The sequence below is a fragment of the Buceros rhinoceros genome, unplaced genomic scaffold (assembly GCF_000710305.1).
Source record: "Buceros rhinoceros silvestris isolate BGI_N320 unplaced genomic scaffold, ASM71030v1 scaffold26625, whole genome shotgun sequence".
NCBI classification, from domain to species: domain Eukaryota; kingdom Metazoa; phylum Chordata; class Aves; order Bucerotiformes; family Bucerotidae; genus Buceros; species Buceros rhinoceros.
Genome location: NW_010411564.1, coordinates 27,105 through 41,251, shown reverse-complemented (window position 1 = coordinate 41,251; position 14,147 = coordinate 27,105). Strand labels below are relative to the sequence as shown.

The following is a 14,147-nucleotide window of genomic DNA, read 5'->3' as shown; positions in this document are numbered from 1 at the left end:
ACCCCCAAAAAAAAAAAAAAAAAAAAGGCAGGGTGGGAAGACGACGTTGCTTTAATTTGTATTTTTTTCTCACTATCAAATCCTGTTTTATTTGGCAATGAATGAAATTTAGTTTTCCCCAAGTCAAGTTTGTTTTGCCCATAACAGTAAGTGGTAAGTAACCTCTCTGTCTTTATCTCAACCCATGGGCTTTTCCATCTTATTTTCTACCCGCATCCTGTTGGGCAAGGGGAGCAAGATAGCAGCTAGGTGGGCACGCAGACACGAGTGATAAAAAGTATTAAGAAAAGTAAACATTTTACCCAGTGTTTTCTGAATCTCATCTTTGTCCGGTGCCAACTCTCCCCTTGTATCCAATAACACTTCAGCAGCTTTTTTCAGTTTTTCTACAGCAATTTGGTGGTTAGACACTTGTCCCTGAAGAACCTGTAAAATCCCACAACTATCAACTATTATGCTTTTTAATACAGTTAACAGTTACACATTCAAGGCATAAGATATGCCATACAACTTAACTTAGTGCTGAGAATAAACTAACTCAATTTGTGACCTCTTCTTAAGAAAAAAGCTTCACCAGTGGCTACGACTGCTGTTGACCTTCTGGCTCTTGCTTTAGTTTATATTCACCATCTTTTTTACCTTCTGTTTTACAGTACTTCTCTGTCTCAAGTAATTTCTTGCCTATAACTTCAAAATGTGTCTTCTGATGCTGTTTTTTTAAAGACCACTTGTACAGACTCATATACTATCCAGAAGAAAAAATAAACATATTTTTCAACTCAGCATCAGAGAACAATTCAGGGAGAAAAAACATACAGTCATCATCAGTCAGCAGTTACATATTCACCATCAGTTGTACTGACAAAGGCTGATATCATGGCAAAATCAGGAACAGCTTTAAACGAGATGATTGCCTTCACAGTTTAGAACCTCCTGAGGCCAATGTCACTGAATTCTGCCTAGGTTTGTTTATCTAACCAAGCAACACAGGTTTAGAGACTAGCCCAGCCCCAGCTTGCTCCAGAGTTAACAGAGAAAGACAGGAAGGCTGAATCAACTTTCTGAAAGTGGCTTTCTCTCTCCTTTATATAAAAGTACATAAGTATGAACAGTCTTTAAATTATTTCAGGCTTCTGTCCTTCTATATACATAATGCATCTTTGTTTTGATTCACTTGAACTTTAAACAAGTCTCCACAATGAAGGGACTTCTCATTTATGTTTTGATACACACTAACTCAAGGAACACAAGACTCAAAAAGTAATCCCATCTGCCCTGCCAGGACAAAGAAGTCATATCAGTGCATTCACCACTGGTGCCCAGAGCACAACAGTATGGCAGAACACAGCATGTCTTGCTGACCCACTTGACACAATAAAACCTAGACAGACCTGAAGAGGAATTTTCCTTACACTGGAGAAATACACCATACTTGTGCAAATGGGAAAAAAAAAAAGAAAGAAAAAAAGACGTACCAGAAAATTTTGTAAGCTGACAGAAAGCAAGCAAGCTGATGCCAGAGGCACTGAAGAATTTTCTGAAGGACAGTTAATCCCCACAAAAAGATTAGACTCCACCATGCTGCCAAGGTCTGTGTGTAGCTGGATTATCAGCTGCATGTGTTGGCTACAAAGGACAGCTTTAACTTGCAACACCTGACTTCTTAAAAACACTCTTTGTCTTGCTTTCATTAATTGGCTTTCATTCTTCAGGCTCCTGTTTCTCCTCTTCCTTTGAATCTTTTGACACATTGTACCCTCTCCCTTTTTCCCAGCTCGAATTCATTGAGTGTTCTTTTGTGGGGGAAGTAATCCATGTAAGCGTTTCATAAAAGAACCCCAGTACTCACTCCTTTTGTATTACTTGCATGAAAATTGGCATTATACAGGATATAATTCATTTTGGCATAAGGAACAAAAGGTTTAAATGAAGCTTCAAATTGTAATTGGTGTTATTCCTAGTTTTTTAGTGCTTGGAAGCACAAACGTACCTAAATTGTTCCACTGTTAGGAGTTAAAAATCTACACTTTTAATTTTGTTGTCTTACAACATTGCTGTGATTCGTTTCCTTTGATGTGTCATGCACCAAAGTGTTGGACAATTCCAGTGGCAGATTTAAAAGACACCACATAGTAAAGGTAACTACTGCTCAGGCTGATGTAAGGAAATGGTTAAAGCACGTAGTTTCCAAGAGTCACTGACTCCTGGATATCTCACTGACTCTTGTTGATCATTTGTCAACAGTAAACATATCAGACCTGTACTGATACTTCAGGTAGCTCAGACAAAACAGTGAGGAAGCGCCTGACCAAGCCTTGCTCAACAAAAAATAAGTGACCTTGCATTTTAACTATAGTAAACGATTGAATGTGTTTATGACAATTTAAGAGTCAGTTCAAAGATGACAGACTGTATGAAACTTCATATAACTCACCTCACACTTGGGTTCCTGAACCTACATTTTATGCAACTAACTGGAGTTTTACCTTCACAAGCTTCATCACTAACCTGTTTTGCCTCTAATAGGATTATACATAAAGTTGTGAGTTATTCCCTCAGTGGAAAAAAAAAATTCTCAAAAACCCCACCAAAATACTGGTGTTTTGTACAATGCAAGTTATGCTGTATTTACCCTGCAGGACACGTAGTACGGGATACAGCTGAAGCAGGTGAAGAGTCTAGTCTCATCTCTCTGCTTATCCAGTATGATCCCTTCCATAATGCAGTAAAATACAAATGTGGACAGAAAAAAAGCAAGAGTCACAGACAAAACCCACCAAATGCTCTTCTCTGTTAGGAACTCAGTGCCAAGCCCTACTCTGCTAATGGCATCTTGGTCCCTCATTTTTTCCACCCTGCTTTTCAGGTAACACTCTGGACAGCCAAATTTCAGAACTATAAAAGTTGCAGATTATCCCATTTTTCAGAAAAAAAGCATCTCCTTTTTTGGGGAAAAGTAATTCTGCTTTTTGAAGTTTTTCACCTTGGTTTCTTCTAGTTGTCTTTGGAGATTTTTGGGATCCACTGCAATTGGCTCTAATAGTTGTTTGTTCACGGATATTTCAGAGGCCTGGAGACCTGAGAGAAGTCCAGATGAGGCATCTTCATAATGCTGGTATTTATCCACCAGGTCTTTAAGGTTATTTCCAACAAAGCTACACTAAAAGAGTGGAAAACAAACAAGCAAATACTCAGGCATTAAACTCTGTGCTGCATTTTTTACCAATCTCAATGTCATACTTTCCTTCCTGAAATACTGCGTAATTTTCTTCCTGTCATCATTCCACTCTCTAATTGATTTCTGAACTAAGACACAACAGCAAGATAGGCTATGCAGGGCTTCCCAGTTTGTGCTTCTCAGCAGTTATTTAGGATCAGTTCACTGATACAGGGGGGGAACTGGAATCTTACCCATTGTAAAGGAATAGGAAAAGCTTTAGGAATACTTTTTGATCCATCAACATAAAGATTCTTTATCAGCACTCTGACACCAAAAATGTAGCCAGTGGAAGCTGGCAATTTAAACAACAACAACAAAAAAACCCCCAAACACCAGAAGATACATGTATGTTCATTAAAATATAGACAGCAAAGTATTACTTTCATAAATATCTTATCTGCATATCAAATCCAAAGCGATATGGCTCGGTATTGCACATATGCTTTGTTTTGGTCACTTAAGAATGTCATCTGACCAAGCTTCTATTAGTCCTAAATGTGAGCATGCCCCAAAACAGGTAACAGTGAATCATCATATAAAAAGGTCACTGGAACTCTTTTGGACTTTTTAGAGATGGCTTCACAAGCAAAATCTGATTGTATCCAGTCATATTAACAGTCACCTTAAATATTTATATTCCAAACCTTCCATACACCGTATTTCAATATTTACAGATGGCACTTGGTCTCCATCTGGTGGGCAAACACAGAATGCACTCATTTACATAACCAGTTAACTAAGAGCTGACTTTAAGACTCCTTCAACAGCTAAGCCTATCAAGTCATGTGCGTGTATGCAAATACATATAAAATAAAAGCAATATAAACGTTTATTATAAGCAAGAAGCTTTTACAAAAGGCAAAATGGTTACTACAAGCCCATTTATAACTTGGAAGATCTCACAAATTCTGGAAGATCTTTTAAAAGTTTGTCTTTCAAGACTTGATTTAATAAGAAAAGTCTGATTTGCTCTGCATGTTTATGGTCAAATATTTAAAGCATGTCCAGTATGTCTGTGCTAAATGTATATATGGAAAGGACAGAATTTGGCAAACTGACAAATCTGAGACCACAAATCAAGCCGCTGGCATTGAATTTTCATATAAGAAAAAGTTCTCTGAAAATTTTGCGATTAAATCTTTATATTCACACACAAACCAATCCAGTAAATCAACTGGAAAAAATCAAATGTGTTAATACAAGCTTTTAGCTTCACTGTTCATATAAGTAAAGCAGGAAAAAAAAATGAGCTTCTATAAATGGAGAGTCATCTTTGCAAACTGTTTGAGAGAACGGGCTTTACGCTGTTTTTGTAATCAAGCAATGAAATCCATGTCTACATTTTCTGTCTGAGCAAGAAAATACTGAAGATATGAAAACTCGCTGACAAAGATGGCAATTGGTGCAGACCAACACTGTATCAGTGGACTCTGAAGTTCTACTAAGGAGTCTGAACCTATGTTCTTAGAAAATCGTGAAATGGCACAGTCAAAAGTTAGTGACAGCAAAAGTCTCTTAAATGGTTCGATTAATGATTATCTTGAAAGTTTACCATTCTAGCATATTATCAATACCGAACAGCACTTTGTTGGTTTTTTTGAAAACTCCTGGAAGGCTGGCATGGGAGATCAGTTGGTGATGTTCGTCTACTGCTACCAGACATACGTAAAACTGGCACAGAGAGCTGGATTATCTCCCTCTCTAAGGGACATTAAGGATTTTGCACAGCTAGTTTCCCAGTAGCTACAAACTAATCTCAGACTGTTAAGGATAAAATGTTTAGTTGGTAGAGCAGTGGAGAAGAATGGCTATCCTCAAATCACTACGCTCTTGCATGCCTAGAGCTGACAACAAAGGTCACATTGGGACAAACTATTTCAGGATACAAATCAAATTAAGTTTTGATTATTAAAATAAGCAGTTGTAGGAAGTATTGCAAGGAACATAAGGAAACATCATCCATCTAAAAGCATTACAATTTCTTTCCAACCCAAAATGTTTCTCAGATATTCTGTACTGTCATAAACTGAGGGATTTTGTTCTTTCTAGCCTTAAATAATGACAAAATCTGGTCTTATTTCTCCCTTATAGGTAGAGAATTTCATCCATTCCAGACCTTAAACAGTCTGACAACTAAAGCCAATCTTCTAGAAAAGCATCTAGTTCCATTATCCAACTTTAAGATAAACAAAGAATTCACAACTTCCCACAGTATTTGTTTCATCAGCTAACCCACTTTTATATAAACTGTCAAATCAATTATAATAGTCTTTCCAACTCAGTATAAATAAAACTTACCTTAGTATAGAGAGATTTGAAACGTTCTGAAGCACTGTCCAGTTTATTTTGCACGTCAGTATATGTAGCTGAAGTATCAATACCATCTTTGTCAACCTTCACACCATCTCTTTTACTACATGACCTTGCAGCATCTAAAACTCTTTGTCCAGAAATTGTAATATACCGTAAATCACCTTTGTGAGATATAACATCTTCTGAAAAACTCTTTTGCCTTTTCAGTTTAACCATAATACCACTGAAGTCAGAAGCACCTGCTTCTAAATTGCCAAGTTCTTGTTCTGCCTGCTGCAGCCAGGTTTCAAATTCACTATAGTCAGCATCAAATTTCTCCAGTTCTTCTCTCAGAGAACGAGTCAATTTCATTTTCCGTTCTGATTCAGCTAAAGCAGTCTCATACTGAGCCTTCAGCTCTTTCATGTTCCTTTGCATCTTGTCTTTTTCTTCAGGGGAAAGGTAGTGCCCTTGTTTTTCAAGCAGTGCCTGAGCAGACTGAGTTGCTACTATGACAGCCTGCTGCTGTGAAATAATTTTCTCATGTTGAGCCTGTGAGAAAAAAAGAGAACATGTTATGACCAGCACCGCCTCCAGCGGTTCCTTAAAAATGATGAATAAAACTAAAGTCCATTATTAAAAGCTTTTCCAAATTTCGTATTATTTATTAAAAAAGCATTTTGTGAGTAATTTAAGTAGAAGCATGAACCCTGGTCATCATATATCTGTCCAGTTTCAGAATTTTATAGAACATCACAATGGTAATTTTAGCCAGATATACAGGCCATGACCAAATGGGATCTTCAAATATCACTGGAACATACTAGGATATATACATATCACACAAACACTTTCCCCTGTACTTCTAAAAGACAACTCTGTATACAAAACCAAGACACTATCAATCTCTTTAATCTTTTTTCCTAATAAAAGCTATTTGTTTATTACTTAACTTTCAGGGTAGCCTGCTTAATGTAATCAAAATTTTCCTAATTCTCTGTCTCAAATAGGATTTATCAAATAAAGCATTCAAAGGTAGGCAACTTCCTAAGTCAAAACTGCTCCACTTCCTGTTACATATATTGTAGGTACCAAGTGAAAGCATCAATCACTGAAAAGAATACAGATACTTTCTTCTTCTGTTGAGTGAACAAACTTTACTACCCAATTTTCTAAATTTTGCTTTTCAATTTCAAGAGCAGTGATTCGCAACAAATATAGTTCATCATAAACCAGGTTATTTTGACATTAAAAACTGAGACATATTTTTTACGCATGTAAATTGTTTCAATTTAGTAAAAAAACAGTTAATTCATAGGAATTAGAATTGTATGACAAATAAAAAAATTTATTTCAAAATATTTTTTTTTAAAAATTCTCCATTCTTGAAAGTCTCTTCCCATGTAAGATAGCTATGTAAAATAGACTGGTATGCTTTTCTTCCATGAGTCCAAAAGGCAATGCAGAGAAGAACTGTCAAAAAAGTGGAAGTAAAAACATTATGTATACAAAACCCTAATGATCTTATTTTATTAGGTTGTATTTTTTTTTAAGAAGAAAGGAAATCCAAAATAGTATCAGCTACAAGCACATTTTCATCAGTATGTCCATCAGACCACACCTACAAGTTCTTGCTGCTCAACTAAGTCAACAAAAGCCATAAAACTGAGCTTTATTTTAAAAGATTCCAATTATTTTTCCTGGAAAATCTATTTTTAAAGTTCTGTGCAGTGGTTTTATGTAACTCAACCTTCTGAAGCCTGCAAAGAGTGCTTTGTCCACATGTTAAGGCAATGAAGGCTGTAATTTTAGCAAACTATTACTTGCAGCTATTGGTAATCAGTGTTCACAGGGAATTGCAGGGGGTAGAATCATTTGGGTTTTAGAAAGATTTTCAAAGAAGTCACACAAAGGTTATGAATTTATGTTGCTGCTTTTTGCATTTTACTTACCTGCATTAATTTCTCACTATAATAAATTAACAGTCTCACCAACAGGATTATTAACATTTACCTTGTGGAAACCAGGAAACAACCATAGCAACAACAAAAAAAGTGACAAATCTGCAATACATTTTTAACTACTGAAATTGCTACCATTGTTTACCACGAAGTTACTAGTGCCTGTTCCAAAGAAAGGATGAGATGAAATTTACTCATGTTGAACAAGGACATGTTTAGCACTTAATGTTGAATAAACCCAGTAACAGTACCTTGACTTTCTGATACTGCTGGTTCAGATTATCTTCTGTGCTTTTTACTAGTCCATCGACCTGAGTTTCAAAGTCTTGCTGAATTTCCAGCAGATTACCATTGACATCATCCTCCTCTCCATCCAAAGCCTTCACATCTCCCTCTTCAAAGTGTGTTCCATTCTGTTCTATCACCTGCTTAAATTTACGGCCGTGCTCCGCTTCTTTATCCACATTTGATAACCAATCCAAGAGATTTTCTATTGTATTTTTACTTTCTTCCAGCTGTTCTATGGCTGCAACCTACATTGTAATTTCACAGTTTCAGTTTAGAAATTTTTAAGCACTACAAAAATATCATATGCAAACAGACCATTTAAAATACATTAATATTAAACAAAATTTGATTGACACATATGTAGCTGTTTATTTTACAAAGAAAATAAACCAGCAATCAGTGTATTAGTCATCAAAATGAAATATGATTTTAATCCCTCCACAGCATATCAATAATAAGTTGCAAGACTAATCCCATAAGATGTGTAAAAAGTTTGAAAGGTATGAAATGGGTGCCTAAAAACCTTTTCTGTTTCCTGCTTAATTGCTGTTGTCATAGCTTTATCCAGTTCTTTCTTGGACTCTTCTGCCTTCTGGCTAAGGAGCAAACACTTTGTCTTCGCTTCATTCAGTTTTTGTTCAAGAATAGTCTTGTCTTCTTGTGACAACTTTTCTCCACTCTCTTTCAGGAAGGTTTCAGTATTCTTCACAATCTCTGCCAGTGTCTGAGCACTCATTCTCATGTCTTTTTGTATCTCCTTTTGAGAAAGGAAAGAAAAAAAAAAAAAGTAAATTATTCACCAGATCTTTCCAATTAACTTTACTGGAACTCTCCCTATTCTAGGGGAAAGCACCACACTGGTGCTTTCTAACTGGGGAGAGCACATGATACATTAATACGGCCTGCAATTTAGTAAAGAAATAAAATCAATACAAGATCTGACAATGTTGCTGCAGCTCAATCTGTCCTTTTAAACTGCAAATCTGTTGGCTTATGCTCCCTATTCAGACTGAGGCCAGTTTTTTCCTTTGTTTAGCAGCCCTCATACTGTATTTCCATGTACAGTGAAGAAAATATATCTTATTTTTTAGATATCAAGAGATGAAGTAAATCTGCTACGCTGTAGTTAGAAGATGACTCTCCTGACAAATTCCATTCCATTGCTATCCTTACAGAAAGCTGCAAAAAATAAGGGGGAGTGATTAGAAGTCAAAAACCTGGAGTCATCTTTCCCAGGTGGAAGTTCTCCCATTTTATTCAGGCCAGAAATGCCATAAGCACTCTTTTATTTAATTGCATCATACATATTTCAATCTCCAAAGAATATTTATGTCCACTGCATTTCCTACAGGACAGATGCTTATTTTCAGTTTACCCCAAGCAGTTTGCTTAGTCCTATGATAGAGTCAGATTAAAAAAAAAAAAAACTACCTCCCAGTTATTCGAAATGAGCTTTAATTATAATAATATTTGCATTGTTGAATACATTCACCCAGTTACTGAAATAATGAAGACTTTATATGCAGTGTTAACACTCTTGAAGCTACAAGACAAAATATTTGATTCTCATTCTAGACTACAGATTTTGCAGAAACTATGGAAAACAGTTTGGCAGCTAAAACTGCAGCTTGTTTTAACACCTACAAGTATGTTAGGAAGATTTTCCTGGGGACACTGTATCAAGACAAGATTCTCCTTCTCTGACAAAGATCTCTGCTCTCTTTCAAAGAGCTCACTGACAATGAGAGCTCTGACTTGATCTATAGAAGACCTTTAAGCCCCCATTCCCCTCCTGAGACACCCTTGTACACTGGTGCCTACAAGAAATGAGTCAGCAAATGACCACTAGTCTGCTAGGCAGTCACAAACACCTGATGGAAAAAAAAAGAAGCATCTGCTATATCAGTTCTTGACTACCACAGCTACCCCATTTAGGCCATAAATCCCTAAGATAGGTAAGTGATATTAACAGGTATGCCAGGGGTGTCCATAACTTTCCAACTCCTATAAGGAGAAGTTCAACAAACTAGATGTGTTACTTTCCAGGGAAGTATATCAAGGCAAGATGAATAAGGAAATTTCTGCCCTTACAGATTTATAAACCTGATTTGGGGCTCCACAGTATAGCAAACCATCGCTAAGAAAGGAGGAAGAAGAAGAGTACCAAGTCCTTCAGTCCTTTATCATGGACTCAAATAGTCAGGACAGAGTACAAGCTCATAGACAACAGGATACAGCTGAAAAGCAAGATCACAACAGGAAAGCAAACAAAGTGAAAAAGCTGTTACACAGGACACCAAGGAGATTGCCAGCAGCACTAGAAAAAACAATTCAAATCAAACCAAGAGTGAGGCAATGGGTAAGAGAATGAATAAGAGAAAGTCTTGCAGCAAAATTCTTCAAAATACTATTAAGAGGAATAATCTACCAGTTAAAAAGCTGACTACACTATTTTAGCATAATAAACAAGCATGATTTTATCATATCCAATGAGAACAATCTTAAGATAAGATATAACAAACTTCGCTCCTGCTCCAAGACTAATCCTTGAAATGTCTACTACATACTCCCTGTTCTAGTGTCTCCTAGTTCTAAAATTTCTTTTCTCCCACTGACACATACCAAAGCGTATTCATGGGCAGCAGTTTCAATGCACACCATTAAGCCTTTACTTTTGGTAGGTCAAACAAATCTTTTACTCTCCTCTGGCATGACAAGTCTTGTTATTCAACAAAGGAATTATTCTGCACTCATTCTTTAACTTATTTGACTAGAATTGTGCATACCTCCTGTTTGGTCTGGTATTGTTCTAGCTCAGCCTTGCTGTCTCCAAAAACAAGAGACTCTTGCTGTCCAATGAGTCGATTTTCAGTCTGTGTAAGCAAGTCACAGATTTCCTGCAGTTTCTCTTTACATTCGTGCTGCCGTTCAGCCACATCCTATATTAGAGGCAAGTACAATTGAACAATAAACCAAGTATGTCCTCACTTCAGTAACTAAGAGACACTCTAACAGGAATTACCTTTGAACATTAATATTGCAAAGCAATCATTTTAAAAGTATGCTGTAAACATGATAGCAGTGGTACAAAGAGCAAGATGAACATACAGAAGTTATGGATAAACCTCAAATCTGTTGTAAGTAAAAGAGACCATGTTTGATGGAATTGCCCAGTAGAAGTCTGGCCATGCAAATATGTGAAGGATGAAATCTCCAAATGACAGGAGTGAAAATCCAGTCTCTCAATTGCTTGAAACCTGTGATAAACACTATTAATTCTGGAAAAGGATATCAAAACAGAGGTTAGTTGTGATTGTGAGTTAGATCTTGTTGATATGCATAATATGTTACCTGACTAGAAAACATTGCCTTTTTAAGCAGTAGAAATGTACAAAACATGCAAGCTCATTACTGTTACTAAGTCCTAGAAAAGTTATCTGTGACTTCCCTTTACTCAATTTCATATTTCTTCCAAAAAGTATGGCGGAAACAAATGTTCTTAGAATGGGAAAATAATACAAAAGTCTTCAGAATGCTAAAACACCTTTCATAATGCATGAACTGGAGGCTGAAGTGGTGATTCTGAGCTGTAATAAAGCACTTGTGAAAGAAGAGGAGATGCAGTTACACTCCAGCATCTGATCAACCTCCTTTGACTCTAGAAAGGCTGCTTGTGCTTGCCAACTGCAGCCATGCCAGATGGAAAGGTAATTATCCCAACTTGACTCCTAGCTTTCCCAGTGCCCATACCCAGAATTACAAACATCTTAGCTCATTTACTCATGTTTGTCCCTCTAACCTTCCTCAGTCAAAACAAGCCATGGTAGCAAGGATTTAAACAAATCTGGTTCTTTGGCTATAAAGACTTGGAAAAAACGATCACATAAACCAACAATCTGGCAAATAAAGGAAAAGAAAATGTTCAGCAGGACAGAAGTGATGAGCAATGGTGTGATAGTGAATTCACTGATCAATACAGCCGCAGCTGCAAGAGTTCACCGCTTTGTTTAATTGCTCATATGGCTACTAAACAAACAACACCAGTGAGAAACCTCAAGTAAATTTCTCTTACTGCTAGAAAGAGCAGACCCGGTCACCTCAGGCTATACAGATCCTAATGCCCAGAACTGTGTCTGCCCATAATCTAATATGCTTTTCTGTGGCTGTACTAAGGAAAGACAAAAATGACAATTCACCAAACTTGACCAATACCATCTCTGTAAGAACTATGAATGTATCTGTAGTGAAAACTGAGAAGATAGGAATACACTTAATATTGCATGCTGGTATTAAATTTCTCATCCATGGACAGAAGCACTCAGCACGTTTACACAGAAAGGCAAACCTTCTGATCACCCAGCTCTTGCGCTGCCTGTAACCGAGCCTCTAAACTTTCCACTTGAGATGTTACTGCCTCCTGTACTTCCTGAAAAGATTTCTGGGTGGTATTTAAGAGCCTCAGCAGCTGTTTGCTCTGATTAGGAGAAAGATCTTGAGCGTGTTCAGAAATGAAGAACTGAACATCAAATGCAGTGGATTCCAGTTGCATTTTTTTACAGACGAGGTCTGCAGCACTGTTCTGTAAATGAAGAGAAGGAAATGACAAGCAAGGAAATCAAATTCGGTACAAATAAAACACAAGGATCACTACCCTGTTCCAAAATGCTTTTTGGAGACAGTTTAGCAAGAGTAAATCAAACTCTGTGTCAGAATCATTCAGATTTCAGAATGATTCAGATAGGGCATTTGGGTTTGTGTATGGTTTGCTCCACGGACATTCCATTGTCCAAGTAGTAGATAAGATGACTTCAAACATCTCTATTTCTTTTCTCTTACGGATGTCTGAAAACTGGCTGACCTTCAACTCTGGAAGATTTATGGTAGGTTAGGTTTAGCATTTCTAGGTTCCAGGTCTGAAATGTTAGAATATTCACCTGAAAGCATTCCTATTCTTCACAAAGAGAAGCCCCATTTCCAGCAGTGTGCTGGAAGCACAGCTGCAGTCCCTATGACATTATCATATGTAATGAAGTCTATTAAATGAGAGTAGAATAATGGCATTTTTATCATTCTTACATGCAGAGGTGTATGAACTTTACTAAAAATTGGATCTGATTTTTATTTCACTGAGTGTGTAATGAAGACGCTTTTTATCTTTCCTCATCTTCTGTTCTTACACAGAATAGATTTGGAAGGTAATTTAGTAAAGATCCTGAACCTTATGCAAAAAGATCTAATTTTAATAACTGAAATATTTGTACAATAAGATAGATTTCAAAAAAGTGTCAGATTTATTGCAACAAATGTAAGCAGAATCAAGAGCTTTCTCAATTCAGCAAACTCTATCAAATTTTTTTCCAGATAAAAAGATGATCAAGTAGTTGTCTTCTTATGTAATTAGTTCTCGCCATCTGTTTAAGCAACAGAGGTTAACGTGCAGGTATACAAAAGCTAGTTAATAATTCATAATAAGAAGTAGCGACATTTGTCCAAAGCACCAACACCTTCCACAAAGAATACTTACTTTAAATAGCTGTAAGCTTTTCTTCATCTCTTCTGTACCATTAGTGTTCACTATGAAGCCATTCAGGACTTCACTGTTTTCTGTGATCCAGTCTGCAAATCGCTGCAGTTTGCTTAAAAGTTGCTGGTGTAATACTGCAAGCTTAGACTAGAAAGAGAAGTTGTAGATTTATTTATGCTTGGAGTCTAGTCACATTTTCTACCATATTAGATTCATACATGTATTTTTACATTGAGATACAACAAAATAAAGCAAAATCAAATTCCTTCTTTTTAACTAAATTACCTTGAAGAAAACCAATGTAAAAAAGCACACTGTTTAAAACATACCATTTCCAAATCAACAGCACAGACTATTTGTTTTGCTCGTTTCGAAGATGTATTATGGACCACCAAAAATGCTTCCTGCAAATAGTCATAGCTTATCTTTAGCTCTTCAAGTTTCTCTTCAGGAATATCCCTGTGACAAAACTTCAAAAACTCTTCTGTCAGCCTCATGTCCTTTTTTAGGATAATTGCAAAGGTAGCCAGTCCTGATTCGAATGACTACAAGAGAATATATATAAAATGCATTAAGCTTCTAAGCAAGAAAAATTTAAATAACACATTTAAATCTGAATTACTTTAATTATATTTGAATTTTTTTTTTTTTTATCTAAGGGCTTTTCCTAGCACCCATCACTGAAGTACAAGCTTACAGAACACTTTACTTACCTCCAGTTGTTCCAGTTCATCTTTTAGTATTTCCAGGTTGTTACTAATAGGCTGCTGGTTATCTAGGTGGCTTCTCATGTCTTGAAGCACTGCCAAATGTCCTCTCATTTTCTCTGTTAACTTTAAACACTGCTGTACTCCATTGACCT

General features: G+C 36.5%; 1 protein-coding gene across 1 annotated transcript in view; it reads right to left on the bottom strand.

Annotated features, from left to right (window-relative positions):
• The window catches only part of LOC104493394 (dystonin-like), a gene marked incomplete at its 5' end in the record, with an annotated part of 44,813 nt that overhangs the window by 3,639 nt on the left and 27,027 nt on the right, over positions 1–14,147 (bottom strand). The window contains 10 exons of the mRNA XM_010136063.1: positions 303–426; positions 2,984–3,160; positions 5,519–6,064; positions 7,725–8,006; positions 8,285–8,518; positions 10,548–10,700; positions 12,107–12,340; positions 13,286–13,432; positions 13,615–13,830; positions 13,999–14,145. Of these exons, the coding sequence (XP_010134365.1) occupies positions 303–426; positions 2,984–3,160; positions 5,519–6,064; positions 7,725–8,006; positions 8,285–8,518; positions 10,548–10,700; positions 12,107–12,340; positions 13,286–13,432; positions 13,615–13,830; positions 13,999–14,145 (2,260 nt within the window). The remainder of the gene's footprint in view (positions 1–302; positions 427–2,983; positions 3,161–5,518; positions 6,065–7,724; positions 8,007–8,284; positions 8,519–10,547; positions 10,701–12,106; positions 12,341–13,285; positions 13,433–13,614; positions 13,831–13,998; positions 14,146–14,147) is intronic.